General features: G+C 32.3%; 1 protein-coding gene across 2 annotated transcripts; it reads left to right on the top strand.

Moving 5' to 3' along the window:
* The first annotated feature begins 117 nt into the window (after positions 1 to 117).
* Jasper (JIL-1 anchoring and stabilizing protein) lies at positions 118 to 22,048 on the top strand. 2 transcript variants are annotated; one of them, XM_089712169.1, is made up of 17 exons: positions 118 to 172; positions 302 to 450; positions 1,095 to 1,150; positions 2,796 to 2,958; positions 3,709 to 3,810; positions 6,955 to 7,035; positions 7,794 to 7,966; positions 9,614 to 9,755; positions 10,152 to 10,188; positions 12,889 to 13,053; positions 14,462 to 14,563; positions 15,182 to 15,316; positions 16,427 to 16,608; positions 17,499 to 17,625; positions 18,541 to 18,639; positions 19,001 to 19,752; positions 20,442 to 22,048. In XM_089712169.1, exons 2-17 carry the CDS (start codon positions 364 to 366, stop codon positions 20,499 to 20,501), a joined length of 2,463 nt encoding a protein of 820 aa, XP_089568295.1. In that variant the 5' UTR covers positions 118 to 172; positions 302 to 363; the 3' UTR covers positions 20,502 to 22,048. The 2 variants fall into 2 exon arrangements, with proteins under 2 accessions (XP_089568295.1, XP_089568296.1); XM_089712170.1 differs by having other exon boundaries at positions 166 to 181.
* The last annotated feature ends 1,432 nt before the right edge of the window (positions 22,049 to 23,480 follow it).

Here is a 23,480-nt window from a genome sequence, read left to right as displayed (position 1 = left end):
GTGCAAATTAATATTATTTTAATTTTAATTTCATTTAATTTTATGTGGTTATGTGGATATTGATCACATCACAGATCACATAATGATAAAAACTTAAATGTCAATATTTTGAGAAATGGTAACTCTACGGCACGCCATGTTTATCTTTTCTTTCCGTCATTTCGTTACCGCGGTAAGAATTGTAGGTTATTTTCATATCTTAGCGTCTTTTTGTATTCGGACAATATTTATAAAACTTTAGATGTGAAGAGTGATTTGATTGAAATTTTCCAAGTAAATACATATTTTGGTGCTATTGCAGTGTGCCCAAACAACGGTGTTTGGTCTAAATTCAACAATACATATTTTGATTAGCGTCAACTGATGAAGATGGGAAAGAAAGTAAGGGAATATAAATCGGGCGACTTTATATTTGCAAAAGTAAAAGGATATCCAGCATGGCCGGCAAGAGTGAGTATTATTTGTACAGTATAGTTATTGTGTAAAAGCAGAAAACAATATTCAAATGTTATGATACGTATCTTTGGGCGGGAAGACATATTGGGAACGCTTCTAAGAGTCTAGTCTCGATAATGATCGCATTATGCATTTGGCATTGTTTCATATATTTAGAGGTTCAATCACCACCTATCCTTGCATTCCGAATGTTATTTTTTTTAATTTCTTATTAGTATTTTCAATTTGAGATAATGGGTACTAAAATGAGTATTTGAAGTCATTTATACTTTTTAAGGTTACATACACATAGAAACAATAATGCTTATCTGATAAACTGTTTATAATGTACTGTATTTTAGCTATATTCATCTAAATCTACAAACATGCAAGACTAGGGAACTTAAATGTGTAACCTAAAATTATTTATTATTTTTTTTGTAGTCTGAAGTTCATTTTACCTAAACACGTTTATTAATTTTATATTTCCACTTTTAAATTGAATTTTTGAAATATTTCAATTGATTTTGTCTTTAAGGAAAAACCTGAATAAATAGTAAAAATATTCATAAAACTGATTCTTATGTATGCCTGATTATAAACAATATGTAGCTTATTATGATTTCTTTGAATAAACTTTTACAATACTATTATTTCAGGTGCAAAAACTGAACGGAAAGAAGTATTTTGTATATTTCTATGGGACAGGAGAAACGTAAGTTCACTTTTTAAATTTTCTTATGAAATAATTGATGAAAAAATATCTTATTTCAATATTTCTTATAATAATAACTGAAAACTATAATGGTACAGTGGTTACCATGAAGTAGTTTAGCTAACATGTTTAGTCCCTAAAACCTTATACTGTATTAAGTCTAGGGTTGCCAACTTTTTTTACAAGAAATAAAGTATATTCAGATCTATGAAGATTATTAAAAAGTATTTTAGCAAAACAAACAGTATTTATTGTAGTGTTCTCCCTCTGACTAAATAAAAAAAAATTGTGAGCGTCTAAATGTAACACATAATAATGTGTCTGCACTTTGATGCTGAAAACAGTATTTTGTATACTTTTTTTTTTTGTTAAACAGTAAAAAGTATAATTTAGTGAAAAACAGTAGAATGCTGTTTAAAACAGTATAATTGGCAACCCTAATTAAGTCATTAGTCTAAGTATATGAATATTCTAAATTATATACCACTAACTAGATATGAAATGAAACTGTATCATACACAGCGACAGTGTATTTCTCCTACTTATATAAAACAAGAACAAGTGAAATAAATGTAATACATTCATTTTGCACTGCATAAAAGGATCTTTTAGACTAGTCCTCATGTATCATAATAAAAAACTATAAAAACATACAGGGTGTCCCAAAAAGTAGTGATATACTGAAGCTGGGAGGTAGAGGACTTAGAGGGCTATCCGAATCACCCCCATGTGTGTTATGCGATTTTTCGTACACGTGCGCCACAATTTGGACGAAATAACCCGGAAATTCATAGTAGCAGAAGAAACCATTAAAAATGATAAAAAAGCATTCAGACATTTAAAAGACAACTTTTTACGGTGATGTCGCACTTGCATTGAGCAACAGCGGGGCTATTTAAAAGAAATTCTGTTAATTAAACACCTATTTATTGGTTTTAATGACCATCATGTTAATAAAAATTTTGCACTTACCACATTTAGATTTCAATTTTTCAATTGAAGCCTTCAGAATAATAAAATGAAATTTTTAGGGTAGCTACCTGATCGATAGAGCAAGTTTTTAAAAGCCAAATGGAAAACCTTTTTTATGTGATTTTATTTTTTTATGGGCCCTTGAAGTTATGAACATACTGGGTAATTTTATCTTTCTTGGCATTTAATTCTTTTTTTTATTCCATTCGAAGATCTAACGATAGTAAATGTTACCATACTGAATTGGCCTATCTTTCAGCTTAGCACACAAAAAAAATCAAGCATCTAGCGCAATAATTCACGTCACCATCAATAAAAATCTCATCGTACTCGGCGATAGATGAAAAATTGAAAAAAATGTAATAACTCCGAAAATACGAAAAATCGCATAACACACATGGGGGTGATTCGGATAGCCCTCTTGGTCCTCTATCTCCCAGCTTCCGTTCATCACTACTTTTTGGGACACCCTGTATAACAAGATTAGTTTAAAATTAACTCTCACTGCAAACCTTATATTACAAGATTCGTTGAAAAATTAACTCTCACTGTATATTACAGTGCAAACCTTATATTACAAGATTCGTTGAAAAATTAACTCTCACTGTATATTACAGTGCAAACCTTATATTACAAGATTCGTTGAAAAATTAACTCTCACTGTATATTACAGTGCAAACCTACCACCGAACATGATATTCGACTATGCCGAGAACAAGGAAAAGTTTCTAACGAAAACGGTGAAACGTCGCGACTTTAACGACGGCGTTAAACAGATTGAATACGACTTCGCTAATAATGTGCCGTTGGAACAAGTTATTGGTGTCGCTACAGAGGTATATAATTGTTTTTATTTGTTTAATAATCTATATATCCATACTAATATTATAAATGCGAAAGTAACTCTGTCTGTCTGTCTGTTACTCAATCACGCCTAAACTACTTAACCAATTTGCATGAAATTTGGTATGGAGATATTTTGATACCCGAGAAAGGACATAGGCTACCTTTTATTGCGAAATATGTACCACGGGCGAAGCCGGGGCGGACCACTAGTCTTATATATAAAAATGAATAGCAAAATGTGTTGGTAAGCGCATAACTCGAGAACGGCTGAACCGATTTCGATAATTCTTTTTTTATTATATTCCTTGAAGTACGAGGATGGTTTATATGTAGAGAAAACGTAAATATGTACCACGGGCGAAGCCGGGCGGACCGCTAGTATTAGTTATAAATGATGGTTCCTATAATGTTGCTGTTGTAGTAATATAGAAAATCAATATGTTTATGTGAAGTAATATTTAAATTGTTGAACTATTTTTGTAATTATTGCGTGACATGAATTTTCTTCACAATGTTTTTTTTTCGTAAAGTAAAGCCAGGTATGCAAAAAAAAAACATATATTTGTTAAATATATTATGGAGAGATTTCAATATAATAGTTTTATTTAATAAGTTCATATTTAATTAGATATATTTTATTAATTTTAACTGTGTTGTATAAAAATTATTAAAAACAAAAAGACGTGAACTACAAAGTATTTCAATTTATAATATTTGTTATTAATTAATAAACATTTCAGCCCTCCGAAGACGCAGCAAATGATACAGCCAATGATACAGCGAATGAAGTCGACGACTCCACCGCAGACACCACTGCTGCAGATGATACTATGGCTGATGAGGTAATTCTTATTGTTTATTATGTGTTACGTTTAATAATAATAAGCTTTATTTATTTCCACCCTACAATTATTAATAAATACATAATTATACATATTACATTTCAGTTATTTTTTTCCTTTTATTATTATAATAAGTATATATTTTTTATTTTTATTTATCTATTCCTTGTTAGGTGGCCCCTTATGGGTAAAAGCCTCCTCCATCTTGTACCTATCTTGGGCCATACGCATCCAGTTTTTTCCTGCTATGTTCTCTATATCGTCCACCCACCTCTTCTTCTGCCTTCCCACTTTCCTTTTGCCGATTGGGCCCTGCCATTAAGTGGTATGGTATGTCCACCTGTCACGTTTAATGAATGGTAAATATTAAAATAATAAAAATGAATCGCCAAATCTGTTGCGAAACTCAAGACTCGAGAAAGGTCGAGCTTTAAAGGCTCAGCAATTATTTTTTTGACGTTACGTTGTGGTAGCTTATGGAGAGAAATCACGTAAACGGGGCAAAAGGACAACAACGTCTGATGGGGCACCTAATAGCTAATATTATGTTCAATCAGGAAATCAAAGCATACAGGGTATTTATCGAACACAGAACCTTGAAATTTGGTAAAAAGTAATGTCTTATAACACAGATATAGTAATAATCGCGAAAAAAAATGATTTTTTAATAGCCTACATACATTTTAAAATTACAACAAAAAACAAATAGGTTTGTTCGGAGCCCACGGTGCGCGAGTCCGACTCGCACTTGGCTGATTTTTTTATCATTCTTCCTGTCATGCTCTAAAGTTCGAAAAAATGAGATAAATAATGTCTCTATGTTAATTTTATAGATATGTGTGTAAGCTCATAACTTCGGAATGACTACACCAAACTAAATTAATCAGAATTATTATTTTTATTAGGCCAGTATAAAAAAAATACATAATAAAAAAAAAAATTTTACTTTATCAAATGACCGAAATTTGCTATTCAATTTCGGTCATTTGATAAAGTAAAATATCAAATAAACATTTAAGTTGGGCCATAAAAAGCTAGAAATGAATTAATCATGTTTTAAATCTGTCAAAAATGTTAAATAAATACACCATCTTAATATATTATATAAATCTCGTGTCACAATGTTTGTCCTCAATGGACTCCTAAACCACTTAACCGATTATAATAAAATTCGCACACCATGTGCAGTTCGATCCAACTTGAGAGATAGGATAGTTTAAACATGTAGGTACCACGGGCGAAGCCGGGGCGGACCGCTAGTATTATATAGATTGGATTTTATTAAGCCCTGTGCACAATATCTAGATATTACGTGCTCATAATGAAATCCATATATTAAAAAGTTTATAGCCAAAATGCTGACAATGATATATGTATAGCATTTGTCGAGGAAACATACATTTGACGATTAAATATATTGCCCTTATCTATAGGGTCAACCGGGGCAAATGCAACTAAAAAATAACAAGTTTCAAGTTTGATCGGTTGCAGTTATCTCCTTTTATATTTGGTCATTTATTTGACCCATTTAGTGGTTTTTGTATTTATTCAAGATTATTTTCAACCAATCAAGCAATACAGTAGTCTTATAAATAACTGGTAGTGAGAATATTTCCTAAAATTGGTAGAAAAAGTTACATTAACCCCTAGTTGGGGGTAAATGCAACTAACTGCCATAGCTCTTCTTCTATTTCATATAAAACAACGAATATAGAATATATTTATGAGATTTCATGTTATTCATAGGATTTTGAACTGGATTACCGTGTAGCAAGGACGAGTTTTCAGGAAAAATCTTATTTTTCTGATTGTGGGGCAAATGCAACTATTTGTTAGAGAATTAGTGTGGGGAATGCAAAAAACTTATTCATCGATATATTTTTATTATTCTATATATATATACAATAACGTTATCTATACAATAACGTTGCGATCGTAGATGGCGCCGCATTATTTAGAGGAAAACTCATGTACCTACTTTGATAGTCCCCGGAATCACAGACACAATAGATAATCTATTGTGTCGCGCCCCGATCGGGGCGCTCGGTGGTCAACGGGTTAAACCGCAAAAAAAAAAATAACAGTGTACTACCTACTAAGTCAATTTTAGTTTTTGGTCAGAACAAATAATATTCTTTGTGTTAAATATCGTTTTTAGTTACTTATATTCTTTAACCACGCTTTATCTAATTTGAATTTTACTTATGAACCCGTCTCTGGGTATAATATCGAAGAAATAATCGATGGTTCTTCTTTAATTAATCATAAAGAAAGTATATTTTGACTACCAAGAAGGATACATAATAAAAATATCGACACTGTCACATCACTAGTGTTTTTAGTTTCATACAAAAATATAAGGGGCTATTGTAACTAACCTCACAGTTGCAATAACCCCACAGTGAAATTTTCATGAGGCAATTGTAACTGCATCAATAACACAAAATAGAGTCAACTAACGCACTAAAAATATAAATGAAATAAGCTTAACGGCTTGTGATAATCGTGTCCAATCAAAAACACCTGCAAAAAATCACTCCTAAACAATATTTTTGTCTGCAAAACTCGACACCTGTTTTTACGCACACCAACTTCAAAATAGCGGTTTGACACAATGGCCTATCAATCAAATAGTTTTCATCGTAGGGGCACCATCTATTACTTGTAAGATTTATTAGTCGTTGAGTTATTGAATCATAGGTGGCGATTTATTACAACAACTCTAATAAATTAGTTATGATAACTAGTTGCAATAGCCCCATAGTTGCATTTGCCCCGGTTGACCCTACTAATATACACGTCTTTCCTACACGGTAAATGTTTAACGACTGATTTATTTCATTTATTTCAATCGAAATGTCGTCAAAGATTATGTTATGTGCAGATGTAGAGGTTTAGGGTTCCTTATAAATTTATTTCTTTATCTATACTAGTATTATAAAGCTGAAGAGTTTGTTTGTTTGTTTGAACGCGCTAATCTCAGAGACTAATGGTCCGATTTGAAAAATTCTTTCGGTGATAGATAGCCCATTTATCGAGGAAGGCTATAGGCTATATATCATCACGCTAAGACCAACAGGAACGGAGCCACGCGGGTGAAACCGCGGAGCGCAGCTAGTTTGTAATAATTTCTTTATTTTACAGTCTGCAGCGAATACAACACAAAATGATACTGGCATTGAAGATTCAGATGAAACTGGTGGCCTGGTTATAGATGAAGCTAAAGTGAGTTATTTCTTTACTTATAACATATTTATTTATTACATTTTTTAGAAAAGACATTTTATTATTTATATTGTTAATTGAAGCTTTGCAGAACATAAATCTTTATCTAGATATAAATTTTCAATACAATAGATTTTGTTGTTGTTGATTACTACCAAATAAGCTCCACCTACCTACCAAACGGAATTTGAAAATAGATAGTAGAAATATTCACTAGCAAAAGCTACTATGGAACTAGGTATTTAAGTAAATGATGGAACGTAAATTTTATTTATTTATTTATTATTAATACATTATTGCACTTAAAGATAGAATAAAAAAATACAAACACTTAAAGATACCTTAACCTACAGTACAATTGACGGTTTTATCGCTTAGAGCTATTTCTTCCAGACAACTTTTGGTATAAATAGAGGAATAAATACATAATATACATAAATGATAAAATTTTGTTACAATTTTATATGAAAACACAATAAAGTTTATATTGTTATCACTTAGCAGTATCTCTGAATGACATAGACTTTATTTTTATTTTCCTTTGTATAATGCAAATTTTTTTATTTAATCCCGATTCAACCATGATTATTTCTATTTGGTTGGTTGGGTTGCCTGGTAGAGATCGCTACCTAGCGATAAGGCCGCCCTTTGCTGTTTCTTTAAAGTCTTGTCTTTGTTTTATGTATTTATGTTATTTTCAAAGCAATAAAGCATTTTCATTCATTCATTATTCATTATTAAAAAAAAATATTTCGTAGGCTAAAGGCAAAAAGTCAATCGCAAAAACGCCAGCGAAAGATACACCGAAAGCTACACCTAAAACTCCCCGCGGGAAAGGGAAAAAGGAGGATGCAGATGAAAAGGAAAAGGATAATAAGGAAAAGGAAGAGGAGTTGGTCAGTAGGAGTGGAAGGAAGATTAGGCCTAAGCGGTGAGCAAATTATTATATACTTAGAAAATATAATTTTAAAAAAATAGCTAAGCATGTTCTGACAGGAAATAGTGACAACTATTCATCCACAAAAATATTACATAAAAAGATATGTCTAACAATATATTTATAGTATCAATTACTGGTGAAATGTTGAAAAAAATTGAAGTGATATTTTTTTGGTGGAATATATACTGAAAAGCTGTTTTACGGTTTTTCCTTCTTAGGTTTCCAACGGATCTTTCCATCTTCAAAAACAGTCAATTCTAATTAGCCAAATTTGAACATTTCTAGCCTAAATTTTTTTTTTTTGACGTGACAACGTCTTATAATTCGATAGAGCCGGCTGCACGCTCGAAAAAACATGACTCATGCGGCGTTACCTCGCTCTGAGGCGTTCCATGTAAGGCTTGAAGTGCGAGCGAGAGCGCGGAACGAGCGACAAAGAAGCACAATCGGACGTTGTCACGTTCAACAACCACAACCTTACAGACAACCAATTTTTTTTAAACACTCGATCATTTATGAATTTTGTAAAATAAATAAAGTAATATTGGATTGTACGGGAAACAATGTATAGTGAGAAATATTCATTGTGAAAGTATGATCCATATATAAAATAAGTCACCGCCGAAATGCGTTTGTCGAGTTCTAACGTATTTGCGATTGTGACTAACATTTAGAGCGTATACGCACTATGCGGGTAGCCGCATTGCGGGTAGCCGCATTGCGGGTAGCCGCATTGCGGGTAGGCGTCCGGCTGACCGCAAGCACAATTATGTACGTAATATTCATTTCTATGCGCACTGCGATGCGGCTACCGCAGACCGCACAGTGCGCATAGAAATGAATATTACGTACATAATTGTGCTTGCGATCAGCCGGACGGCTACCCGCAATGCGGTTACCCGCATAATGCGTATACGCTCTTATTCTATTATTTTTATTTAATAATAATAATTAATGGTGTTTTATATCACAATAAATTGTTGAAAATGGTCCATTCCTCCTTTCAAACATAAAATTTCATGTTATTGATTAAATCATAAATGAAAAGTAACATTTATACATTTCTGTATTTATTTTATTATTACAATTACTACATAATATAAAACAAAGTCACTTTCTCTGTCCCTATGTCCCTTTGTATGCTTAAATCTTTAAAATACACAACGGATTTTATATGATACTAGCGGTCCGCCCCGGCTTCGCCCGTGGTACATGTTTACGTTTTCTCTACATAAGAACCATCCTCGTACTTCAAGGAATATAATAAAAAAAGAATTATCGAAATTGGTTCAGCCGTTCTCGAGTTATGCGCTTACCAACACATTTTGCGATTCATTTTTATATATAAGATTATGCACAAACGAATTATACAAAAATTACTACATTATTTCATATTAATACTAGCGGTCCGCCCCGGCTTCGCCCGTGGTACCTACATGTTTAAACTATCCTATCTCTCAAGTTGGATCGAACTGCACATTGTGTGCGAATTTTATTATAAACGGTTAAGTGGTTTAGGAGTCCATTGAGGACAAACCTTGTGACACGAGATGCACAATCAAAAATATTATACAAAAATAACTACATTATTTCATATACTTAAATATGTATAATTATTATTACCAAATAAAATTCCAGCTATATGGACGAACATACAGAAGAAAATACAACACTACCTTCACCTGCGCCTAAAAAACGTCGCGGGACTTCGCCCGGCGTTGACAAAGATACAAGAGACAAGACAGAGAAAATTATCAAGCATTTTAATAATGTGACACAGGTATATATATACTTAATAAATAATAATATATACTTATAATAATATTATAAAGCTGAAGAGTTTGTTTGTTTGAACGTGCTAATCTCGGGAACTACTGGACCGATTTGAAAAAAAATCTTTCAGTATTAGATAGCCAATTTATCGAGGAAGGCTATAGGCTGTATATTATCACGCTAAGACCATTTGATGTATGGATTTTGGTACTTATAGAAATAGTATTTATTGTATGCCGCTTTAAAGAAATAAAATTGATTATCATGAGAAAAAGTGAGTTCATATGGTGATTGGTACATAGTTAAAATGAACACTAATCGATTTTCAGAAAATTTTCAATTTTATGTACCTTTTAAATAAATATAAACAATATCATTCACTCACCAAATATTTTATTTGCAGTCTGAACTAGAAGATCTCAAGGAGCCATTCACACCAGGTAAGCATTTTTGCTTTATACTATGTATATTTAAACTATATATTCTAAATGAATTAAATAAAATAAGTATATATTTAAATTAATCATAACAATAAAAATAGGGAAAATATATTTTACATTTTCCTGTATGAAATTAAAACACAAAATATTTTGTGATAAAAAAAAAACATTATCTATGCCTTGTCCTTCACAGAAAAAAAAAGAAAAGCATTCGAAATTTAAAAGTCTTTTGCCGCGAAATGATGTAACTGTTTGAGCAATGAAAAAAAAGAAGCTGGAACAAATAATACATTTATTAGTACAAATTATTTAAAATAATAATTAATTATTAATAATTTATTTCAAGATACGCTAATGGCGGATGTATTTAACACGGAAGTTGATGAATTTGCTCTTAGTTTCAATTTGTTTGAAAATATCGAACCCGGTATTTTTCCTGAAGGTAACTTCTAAAATGATGTATTTTTTTAACCTTATTACGTCTTTTAAAACTTTAATTTTGGTTCAATAAACGTAATCTAACATTTTTAAAATAAATTACTAAAATATGTTAGTGATTGAGGAAGAAAATACGTTGTACTTATTATTTCTTTTTGCATAATTTTTTGAAAGTACATACATAATAACAACATATTATATTATAGTTGTAATAATAATAACATATAATATTATAATAATTAGCATTCGAATTAACTTACAATCTACTTAAATATTTTAAAAATAATTGCAGCTATACCATTTCCTAGCACTTCTCAAGGTAGTTCTTCAAAAACACAAGATGGTTTCGTATCTTCGACAGATAAAATTACACCAAGTGTTTATCAAGAACCAACTAAAAAGGCCACAAAAAACAATAAAACGAAGAAAAAGTTCGTTCCTCCTGTGAAAAATTTGTCTAAAGAACCTAATATAAAAGAAACTATTTCTAATATAAATAATATTGATAATAATTTAACTGCTAATTTAAATAATATAACATTGTATGATAATATATTTAATGATAATGAAAATTGGGCTAACCCATATGATACAAATTTTAGCCAAACTGATAGTTTAAATAAATTTAATAAAAACGATTCTAAAAGTACTACATTAAAAACTAAAAAAGTAGAAAACACATTTGACGGTCTAATTTTCAATTCACTAAACGTACTAAATGACGAATTTGCATCCGATTTCATACAAAATACGCAAGAATCGAACAAATCTAGTGTAAAATGTTTATCTCGTGAAATATCAACAACGTCTATTGTTTCTCTAAAAACTTATAAAAATCTAGACGTGAAAAGTTTTGAAAATTTAAATATAAATAATAATACAGATAATAAAATACCTATACTTGATGATATGATTGATTTATTAAATAAAAAACAGGATAATAGTAATAGTAAATTTATTCCAATGTCTACACAATTAGGTGATATGGGTTTTAATTTGTTTTATGCTAACTATCTTAAAGAGAATCCATTTGTGTATGAACGTACGGAAGAAGAAAATGAAACTATAGCTAAAATATTAAAAATGTATCCTAAAGAGAATGCTCTTTATATTAAAATGAAATGTTCTAAATAAATGTTTGCGATATTTTGTGTTTTATTGTATTTTTTTCTTTGGGAGTTATTAAATGTTAAGAGCAAAAGGTAATTATTTTTTTAAAGTCCTAATAATAATTTAGATTTAAAAGTCAGCAAACCTTTTAGTATACTGCATTACCTTATTAATACATATTCGTATTTTTAATAATAATTTAAAAAATGGCTGATAAAATGTCTGATTTTAATCTATACTAATATTATAAAGCTGAAGAGTTTGTTTGTTTGAACGCGCTAATCTCAGGAACTACTGGTCCGATTTGAAAAATTCTTTCGGTGTTAGATAGCCCATCTATCGAGGAAGGTTATAGGCTATATATCATCACACTAAGACCAACAAGAGCGGAGCAATGCGGGTGAAACCGCGGGGCACAGCTTGTTTGAAAATATTCCTGATAGTCTTCAAAATATTTGATGCTTAACAGGATTGAACATGAACAATCAGCCCAATAATTATTCTACTAAAACATAAAAAATACCTTAATATTTATAATTATTTTTATTCCTTATGTATATGTATATTATCCTACTAATATTATAAATGCGAAAGTTTGTGAGGATATGTGTGTGTGTGTTTGTTACTTTTTCACGCAAATACTTCTGAACCGATTACAATGAAATTTAGCACACATATTGAGAGTAACTTGGATTAACACATAGAATAGGTTTCATCCCGGAAATCCCACGGGAACGGAAACTATGCGGGTTTTTCTTTCAAAACGCGGGCGAAGCCGCGGGCGGAAATCTAGTTTATTTATATTGCATTAGCTAGGTACCTTATGAATTAAATTCGTTTTTAAGCTATTGCATAGCTTCTATCGCGGGCCTTGAGCGCGGGGACCGAATCCAGAAATTTAGTAACGAAAAACCTAACGCTCCCCACGGGGACGGGCTCGGAGGTGTGGCTTGAAGGCATAGCATGCAATAGCTTTACCGCGGCAGTCCCCGAGTGCCACACGTCTTTTTAATTATTTTTTATAATCATCTTAAAAATGGCTGATCCAATGTCTGATTATTTATATAAAATTAACCTTAATATTTATAATTATTTTTATTTCTTATCTATACATATTACATATACTTAATATTTATACATTTTACATTCCAGACGAACCAGACAAAGAGAACATTCTCATAGCATACCTACCCTCCGGGCAATATGTAGGCATAAAGCTGTTCCAATCAAGACCAACCACGTTTAAGAATGAAGCCGCTAGACTGCAGTGGGATAAACAGGCTGCTACTAACGCGTTAACGCTTAAAACGCAATTGGGTTTGTAGTTTTTTAATTATAGTTATAACTAGCTGTCTGCCCCTGTGTTTAATGTAATTTTTTTCCCTTTCCGTATGGAAAGGTGAGGCCGAGACAAAGGCCGTTAAGCTTGCGTTGCCACCGTATTGTACCGTCTATCAGGCTGAGCTCCTAGCGCTCAAAAGAGCAGTAGACATAGCCTGCAAGAGCGGAGCGGCAAAGGTCGGTGTCTTCAGCGACTCCAGATCGGCGCTCCAGGCGGTTACCCTGAGTTCCCGTCATCCCCTGGCTGTGCAAACACGGGCGGCCCTCCGAAACGCTGCATTGCAGAGGCGGGAGGTCTCCCTGTTTTGGATTAAGGCGCACGCGGGGCTTAAGGGGAACGAACGGGCAGACGAGTTAGCCAAGGAGGCCGCTCTGGGGTTGAGGAGGAAACCGGATTACGATCTGTGTCCTGTTTCATTCGTCAAGCGTATTTTGAGACAGGATACGATCAGCGAATGGGATAGGAGATACGATGTAGGAGGAACGGCCGGAGTCACGAAGCTCTTTTTCCCAAGCGCTGCTGCTGCATACAAGGTAGTCGGGAAAATAAACATCACACACCACACCACACAAGTACTGACTGGTCACGGCGGATTCGCCTTCTACTTGAACAGATTCAAGCTGAAGGATAATCCGTCGTGTCTATGTCAGCCTGGAGTTGAGGAGACGGTTCCTCACCTGTTACTCGAGTGCCCAATTTTTGCAAGCAATAGATATGCTATTGAACAAAGATTGGGCATGGCGATGACGGGTGAGAATCTGCCTTCTGCCCTGGGGGATAAGTGTAGGGATGCGTTCTTACAATATTGTAAGCATATTGTAGTCGTAGTTAACCAAAGAAATAGTGTGTGATATTAGTTTAACTGTGATAAGTATAGGATTAAGTTGAGTGTTTTTGTGCCGTGTTTTTATTGAATTTTCACTTAATAATTTTGATTCTATTTTATATTGTAATTTAATTTAAGTTCTTATAATTTTAATTGTACATTATTTATATTTATATGTTACCAGTATGTTAATATTTCTAAAAATTGAACAAAAAAAAAAAAAAAAGCAAAAAAAGTCTCTGGACTATAATCCAGAGGTGGCGCGAACACCCTGTGATGACGGGTGCCTTTAAAAAAAAAAAAAAAAATGTAATTTTTTTGGATATATCCCGTTTTATTTTTAAAAAGTTATTACTGTAATTTTACTCATTAGGTAAAGGGCTTTCGATATCAGTTTAAAGTTTTTTGATATCTGCAATAGTTACGGAATAATCGCCTGTGCACACTTAACGATTACACCCTGTATATCATCACGCTAAGCCCAACAGGAGCGGAGCAATGCGGGTGAAACCGCGGAGCACAGCTAGTACTAATATTAAATATGATATTGTTTACAGAAAGAGGACACATAACAGCTCAATCGGTGGTAGCACAACTAAACATGGATCTCAGTTTAACTGACGAGGAAAAGGCCATGCTGGATAAGGATAGAGAAACAGGTATTATTTATTGATAAAAATTTATTGTTAAAAAATATTTTGTTTAAGGGCCGATTTTTCAATGCTTGGATAAAACTTATTCGTCGAATAATGTATAAAACTACCATCTTAAAAACATATTCTAATTGCCCGTATTTGACAGTTTACGTGACATTTTAATATTATCGTGTAACACTTTATTGGACGGACTTATAAGTTTTATCCAAGCATTGAAAAATCGGCCCTTACTTATAAGGGTAATTCTTGAAAGTGGATGGACTGATTTTGATTACTTACTTGCCTTATTTTAACTTTATATATTGTTGTTTTTTTACTCCATGACATTTCAGCAAGTTTTTATCTTATATCGAATAAATTTTATGCGCGTATATTATGTCTATTATGTTAATAAAATAAGTGAATAAATCGCGTTTGCAAACCTTCCAAACGTTTATATTAAAAAAAAGCGTGTGAAACTTCTGGCAAGATTCAAAGATACCAAAATCGTCGCCTTACTCCATGACGTGACGGTATTGACATGACGCGACCTTGAAATTTTACTCTCAACGCGCCTGAAGAACGTTTCACTTCAAAAAAATATGTATTGTTGAATAAAAATAACTTATTTTTATTTTGTAGAGGAGAAGAAATCTCGTGTGCAGTTCTTGAAGACGGAAATGAAACTAATTGAATTAGACGCTAAGATAAAAACCTGTCTTTGCTTGGAGAAGGCAGACACGGAGCTTTGTTTGAAGCTGTTGGATGAATTGATGGGTAAGTTATGATTTTATTACTTTTAAAGTAAAACTTTTATAACATCGTCTCAAACTTTTTGGTCTGTGTAGCGCATGTCGCGTGACGGTCGAACCGTACGATAATAATTATCGTACAAATACGATAATTTTGTGCCTAAGTTTCACTTTTACCGTGATTTCATAAAACCACACAACATTTTTTTGTTTTAAGGGCTGATTTTTCAGTCCTTGGTTAAAACTTATCGAATAAAGTATTAAACTACCACTTCAAAAATGTATTGTAATTATCCGTATTTGACAGTTTACAGGTGACATTTTAACCAAGGATTGAAAAATCGGCATCCATCAGTCCCCGGAATCACAGACACAATAGAAAATCTATTGTGTCGCGCCCCGATCGGGGCGCTCGGTGGTCAATGGGTTTAATAATATTTCCTGATTATAGTATAAACTATTTTATAAGTAGACTAGCTACGCCCCCCCCCCCCCCCGGTTTTACCCGCATTGCTCCTCTCCTGTTGGTCTTAGCGTAATGATAACCCATTTATCCAGGAAGGGCTATAGGCTATCCTCAGCCTTCCTGGATAAATGGGCTATCTAACACCCAAAGAACTTTTCAAATCGGACCAGTAGTTCCTGAGATTATCGCGTTCAAACATATAACTTCAGCTTTATAATATTAGTATAGAGAGACAATTAATACTGCAATGCTGATAATAAGATATTTTTGTAAGAAAACTTGTAATAGAGTCAAATGATTGGATGTTCAATGTTTTCAACTGTAGCCTTCTTAAAATTAACACTTCTTAAAAAAAAACCTTACTTGAAAATACACATAAGTGAAGTCCCATGTCCTCTAGTGGGGTAAGGGGCAGATGCATTAAACATCTGTTTCACTGATCGATTTTCTTTAGGGACAAGTATCAGCTTCTGTGTCCTACCAGACCGAGTCATTTTTTCTTCGGCTCCACGGAATCGAACCCAGGAGCCCTCGGTGCTACGCTCACGCGTCAACCACTGTACCAAGCAGACGGTCAAGAAAAATGAAAATACACATAATATATAGTATACAAATAATATATATAGTAGGCTTTTTATTAAAATAAATAATAAATATTTCCACCCACAGAGCTAGAAGTGAAACCGCTAATGCTGCTCAAACACCCATCATGTCTGGAGACAATAAAACGAATGCGCGCATACGTTGGTAACACGCCATCTTGGGACCTCAGTGAGAGCGCCGCGCTCGTGTTCAGTAAACACGCGCACAGGATACGGAAACTGGCGGACACTATATATAATAATATGCGGGTATGTATGTTTTATTTAGGGCCAATTTTTCAATGCTTGGTTAAAACTTGTTCGTCGAATAATGTATAAAACTACCATTTTAAAAACGTATTCTAATTGCCCGTATTTGACAGTTTACGTGACATTTTAATATTATCGTGTAATGCTTTATTGGATGGGTAAGTTTTATCCAAGGATTGAAAAATCGGCCCTAAGGGAACAATAAAAAGTTGAGAGGTGCCAAGGGATGAGGGATAACTGGCTGGCTTTCTATCAGAGAAACAGACAGAGAAACACAACAACACGCTCCTGTCGGTTTAAGCGTGATGATATATAGCCTATAGCCTTCCTCGATAAATGGGCTATCTAACACCGAAATAATATTTCGTTGAAAGTTGAGAGGTGTCAAGGGATGAGGGATGTTGCTAAAATAGTTATTTTGCTTTCTGAGAGGCAACAGACAGCAACACGGACTAAATATAGTATAGTGTCGTTACAACTTTTGGTCTCAATTCCGTCTCCTTTTGCATCGTGCGATAACAAACTTTGTTCCTATAAAAATGTCGGTAAATCTTGGAACCCCAGCCAGAGAGTATACAATATAGATATATATTTAAAAGAAAGATTTTTATGTTATAATGGTTATGAATATGGTAAATCGGGGAAAAAATCGGTTTAAACAAAGAGAAACGTGCATATTTATGAACTAAATTATTACCATTCCGTGGTATGGTAATCATTTTGAAAATAAAATAAAAAAAATTGAGAATAAAATTTCATAGTCGCGTCATAGCAATACCGTCACGGCATGGAGTAAGGCGACGATTTTGGTATCTTGTCATCTTGCCAAAGCAGTTTTACTTCTGACACGTGATAAAACACTAATATTTTAATATTTTTTCCTCTCACAGCAATTATTCACAACGCCCGAGGGTCTATCGTTCTGGGAGTATTTCTCTGAGCGCGTGATGCAATTCAAAAAGGTCACGAGTAATTTGTCAGCCGATGAACTTTTGGAGTTGGTGCATGAACCTATCGGTAAGTTATTATTTGTTATTATTATCCTAATCCATAGTATAAAACAAAGTCACTTTCTCTGTCACTATGTATGATAAAATCTTTAAAACTACGCAACGGATTTTGATACGGTTTTTTGTAATAGATAAAGTGATTCAAGAGGAAGGTTTTAGTATGTAATTTATTAGGTTTTAGACAAAGCGGGCGAAGCCGCGGGCGGAAAGCTAGTAAAATTATAAACGCCAAAGTTTGTAAATAATAATGGATGGATGTTTGTTACTATTTTACGTAAAAACTACTGCACGGATTTAGATGAAACCTTACAGGAATATAGATATCACATCAGAATAACAAAGAGTTATAGAAATACTTGATATTAGAGCCGGGTTTGTCCGCGGATGAAACGGCGCGGCACAGCTAGTTAATAATATTTTTGCTTATTTATTTTTAAATTATGCGAACGAAGGCAAGTCAAATTGCTGAATTAAACTAAAAAATTATAACAGAAATTGAAAGACCATGTTAGTAAATTTATGTTGTCATGTTTGGGTGTACATAATTAGATTAAAAGAAATAATACATAAATAAAATAAATGAATATCCATATTCCTATTTCAATAAGAATTTCATATTTTTATCATGTTATACATAACTAAAAATAAATATTTCAGGACAATTTTCACACACAGCACGATCTGATCCCATACTAAGCATTCGCTTGTGTTATGGAAACCAGATGGCTGATAAACATACATATATAATTTTAAATAAATACTTATATAATTAACACCTAGACATAGAGCAAACAAAAGTTCATCACACAAATATTTGCCCCGGGTGGGAATCAAACCCACGACCTAACTTGGAAGGCAGGGCCACTACCAACCAAGTCAACCGGTCAGTCAAAAAATACAGTTAATATAATTTTGTTAACAGAAATGTCACAACCATCACCGCACACAATGAAGTCGGCTGTCGATTCAGCCAACGAGGTGGAAGCTAGTGTTGAGGGGCAAAAGAAAAAACCACAAGCAGGTACATTATTTAATACTTACATACGTATTGCCGCGGATTCGCTCGCGATGTACTACGATAGAAGAACATATAATATTATATTTTTTTTGTATAACAGAGATGTAACTAAACGTATTTGAAACGGCTTGACCGATTTTTATTAAATTTGTATATGTGCAATAGGTCAGGAATTCTTCAAAATTTTATTATAATCGTCAGTCCCTTTTTGTGTACTTTTGATATGGTAGATTTTAGACTACATTTCATTCAAGGAACCTACATTTTTATTAATTTTTATCCATATTTGTCCATATGTATATTCTGTACGTCTATATTCTATTAATCATTGTTTATATGATCGTAAAACTTATTATATTTATAGGAAGAAACAAGAAGAACGCAAACACAACGCCATCCAAACCGCCGCTCAAACGACAGAACTCTAAAAAGCAACAAAACGACAAAGAAGACAACGAAGAAGAAACAGACAAATCTGAAAACGATAAAGATAAAGAAAAAGATTCAGAATCACAAAACACAGACAGTGAAAAGACAAATGACACAGAGAAAGTATCAAATAACACAGACGATGAAGAAGAAAGCACAGAAAAGACAGAGGACACAGAAGAATCGGAGAAAGACACAGAAGAAAATAAGAATGACGAATTAAATAATGACACAGAAAAAACAAATGACGCAGAAATTGAAGTTGATGAAGATTTAAATAGTAAAGAAGAAGAAGCTAAAGAAGATTCTGCGAAAGAATCTACAAAAGATTCAGAAAGCACAGACAAAGTTAAAGATAAATCAAAAGATTCAGACAAAGAAGAGACGAAAGATAAAAAGGAAAAGGACAAGCCAAAAGAGAGCGCGGACAAATCTAAAGACAGTAAAGATAAACCGAACGGCAAGGAAAAGAAAGATAACGGTGAAAAGAAAGATAGTACGCTAAGCAAAGATAAAGCAAAAGATAGCACGGATAGAAAAGATAGAGCTGAAAAGCGTAAACTAAGTACGGAAAGTAAAAAGGAGCAGAGTCCAAATGCGGAAGACAAGGTGAATAAAGATTCGGATAAAGAAAAAGATAAAGATAGCCTTAAAGAAGATGAGCCTAGAGCAAAGAGGACGAGAGAGGTAAGTTTTAACTAGATTTTGTATCTAACAAAGTAATAATTATCTTTTAACCTTTTTTTAATGAAAACATCAAACTACAAGGGTTATTTTAATCTCAATTATCTATTTATCTTCTTCTTATATATAAAAATGAATCGCAAAATGTGTTGGTAAGCGCATAACTCGAGAACGGCTGAACCGATTTCGATAATTCTTTTTTTAATATATTCCTTGAAGTACAAGGATGGTTCTTATGTAGAGAAAACGTAAATATGTACCACGGGCGAAGCCGGGGCGGACCGCTAGTTTTATATAAATATGGGTTTAAAATAATTATATTTCGTACAGTAATTAGAGCGCATTAGAGAGAGTGGATTCAACTACTTGATTATTATTTTTTTTAATATAGATTTAACCAAGATTCTAACATAGAATAAAATAGAAATAGACAGACAGACAGCAGGAAGCCAATTTGTTATAATATACTTTGTAGTTTTTATGCATCAAAATCGGAACTTTATGAAATGCTTGCCAAATTATTGATAATTATTATTGAAAATACTAGTATCTGTAATATTATGTTATCAGTAAAATAATTCATATATTTTCCATGCTACATTGTGAATTAAAAATTAAAGAAGAAAACAGAATATAAAATTATAATTAATTATATATTAGTACTTATTTATATGGATTTTTATATTTTCCAGAGCAAGAAGACTGAACCGCCACCGCCGCGATCGCCGACAAAAAGGAAGTCGAAAGCTTGAACAAAATATTAGAAATTATTATTAAGTTGTTTTCTTAACGGACTTGCAGGAATTGTATGAAAATATTTGATTTTTATTGATATTATTTTATCAGATTTTGTATGTGAAAATCGAAGTTTTTGTCTATACAAGGTATGGTGTAAATGTAAGGGGAAATGATTTTGTAGATTTTCAATATAAAAACGTAATTTATTGCATTAAAAAATTGTATTTTCATAAGTTGATATTTCTTTATGGCAATCTTCTATTATGGCAATATATTCCCTAATACATACTTAAAATCTACAGAATATTTTTGTATGTTTCAAAGTTATTAATTCATAAATTATCTGTTATTTAACTTTTTATTGATTTTTATATCATGAATTTGGGGTCATTTTAATAATAAAAGTCGATTAGAATATTCACTATCAATAACTTTAACAAATGAAAAAATATAACAAATTTTAAAAGAATACCAATTGTAAAAACACCATCGATTCCTGCAAATCCGTTACGAATATCGCAGTCCACGTTTATATAGAAAATTATTTTAAGTATTAAAAAAACTATAGATAGAAATAAGGTGCATATTATGAGTACATAACACTTGACATTCATGCAATTTTTTAAATAAATAACATTATTTAGATTTTCAGTAAATTTTCACACAAACAATCTCTTGACTATAGAAAAAACTATCAAAAATAGGAAATTCAGGTTTAGTGTAATAGATGTAACTTAAAAAACCTATAAAAATATCTAATATAAATAATATGTAGTTTTTGGTTTCTACAAATCTCAATTTTTCCTGTAAGGAAATCAGACACATGCTTAGGTTAATTTTATGTATAAATTGAAAAAATAACCTTATACGTAATATTAAAAATAAAACCTTTCAAAGGTTTCATAAAAATCATTTTAAAGACAAATAAAATAATTGTTCTCTTAATTTTATGAAAGATTCGTTCGGCGAATAAAAAACATGAATAGATTATCACATAAGAATTGCATTAATGTTACTCGTTGAAAATTGTATACAAAAGTAATTAAATGACGCAGTTCGTTTTGTATAAAAATAAGTTATTTTCTGAGGCTAGGCCGCATTGTATGCAAAATTTGTAAATCTAGTTGACTTTTAAAATGTATTCAGGATATAAAAATTAAAAACGTGTTTTTTTAAGATGTGTCGAAGTTTTTGTTTATTCTGTGCTTCCTTATATTTTCAATTTTTTTAGAAGCATAAATTGTTTGTTAAAAAAAAAATAAGAATTTACTGCCATGCAACTCATACGATATCGTATTTCTAACAATACTTATGTATTTGCCTTTACAAATAAGATGACTTCAACTGTTTTCATAGTATAATATAAAATAGAGATAATTTTTGGTATAAAAATATACCCATATCAAAACTGAATACGGTTAAAGTATATTTTAAATGGAACGTATATAAATTATGTTAAGTTACGAAGTACACACATTTATATTTTTTATTTAGTTATACAATCGTGGACTGTTTATTGTTGTAAATATCTACAAATTCGGAAATAAAGATTTTTTTCTATTATCTGTAGTTTTATTTTGTCATTTTGTAGTAATGTATACGCAAAACACGTATTTTCTGTGCTTTCATTATAATGGATACCTACTATTATAGAAAATATGTACAAAACTACTATAGAAAATATACTCTACTCATTTCAAGTTATGTTTTCACGTTTACTACTGTAGTTACATACGTCAGACGATTTTACTATGTCAACTCATGAGTCTTGGTAGAAGCACAGATCTGATCAGCAGTTTTTACTAGAAAGTGTCAATTTAACATACATGATTGCATTCATTCATTAATGGTACACTGTGTGTTAGGAGGATTAGTTAAAACTAGCTTTCCACCCGCGGCTTCGCCCGTGTTTTCAAAGAAAAACCCGCATGGTGGGATTTCCGGGATAAAACCTATCTTAAGTGTTAATCAAAGTTACTCTCTTAATTTCATTGTAGTCGGTTCAGTAGAATTTGCGTGAAAGAGTAACAAACCCACACATGCACATCCATCCTCACAAACTTTCGCATTATAATTAAATTACCTAATAATACAAATGAAAAGTGACCATATTATAATTATTTTTATTCTCAAATTCATAGTTTGAATTCTGATCATAATGGATACAAAAATAAAACACAATGTAGGTATGTTATAAATATATTTATTTTGAATAACATATTATCTATAATAGCGTCGCGGTCGACGTCTGTTTTCTGCTGGATACATTTGACGAATTTTCTTAGCGTTTTCAGCCGCTTCATTTCTTACTGAAATAAATAAAACAAGTTAAAAAGATAATCAAATTATAGGTACTATAAAGGAATATACTTTTAATTACTCATGGCATATAATAATGTGTGTCCTACCTACTGTAAAAAAGGTGTCCCTTCGTCCAGCATACTCACCATGGAATCCTGATATTTCATGAATGTCAAAAAACTGTTCTGAAATAGTGCTAAATAGTGCCCAAAGGAAAAAAATAGTGCTCTTGTACTTGCGAAGTTATAGCCATAGTTCGATGAGTATGCTGGACGAAGGTTTCGCCCAGCATACTCACCTCCGTCCGGAGAATCTGTATACGCTTCAAACATAATTCATACTTCAAAAAATAGTTCCCAAATAGTGCCAAACGGTGCCCAAAAAGAAAAAACAGTGCTCGAATAACTTCGGAGTTACAGGCTTCGTTCAGTGAGTATGCTGGGCGTAGGTTCTACGCCCAGCATACTCACCTCAGTGCGCGAATATCGAACGAGCTATAGGTACAATTTACGTCTCAAAAAATTGTGCTTGAAATAGTGCCCAATATCAGTCCAATTTTTGCTTGACTTTTGACCTAGAAAACCATTAAATTTGATTGTAAACTTCTACATACATTACATTGAGTACAGTCGAATACAATATTATTAACTTTCTTTCTAACAATTTTTGTCTTGTGTAAATTATTAATTGTC

The sequence above is a fragment of the Colias philodice genome, chromosome 28 (genome assembly GCF_061535455.1).
Source record: "Colias philodice isolate Cphi_HAF_F1 chromosome 28, ilColPhil1 Martin Lab GWU primary, whole genome shotgun sequence".
In the NCBI taxonomy this organism is placed as follows: Eukaryota; Metazoa; Arthropoda; class Insecta; order Lepidoptera; family Pieridae; genus Colias; species Colias philodice.
Note: the sequence above shows the minus strand (reverse complement) of the source record. Positions and strands in the feature narration are given on the sequence as shown.

Bases quoted from the DNA above. Each gene is read 5' to 3' on its own strand.
- Jasper (XM_089712169.1), top strand. From the start codon at position 364: ATGAAGATGGGAAAGAAAGTAAGGGAATATAAATCGGGCGACTTTATA. The intron at 3,811-6,954 runs GTAATTCTTATT...TTTATTTTACAG, and splicing joins ATGATACTATGGCTGATGAG to TCTGCAGCGAATACAACACA. The intron at 7,036-7,793 runs GTGAGTTATTTC...AATATTTCGTAG, and splicing joins TGGTTATAGATGAAGCTAAA to GCTAAAGGCAAAAAGTCAAT.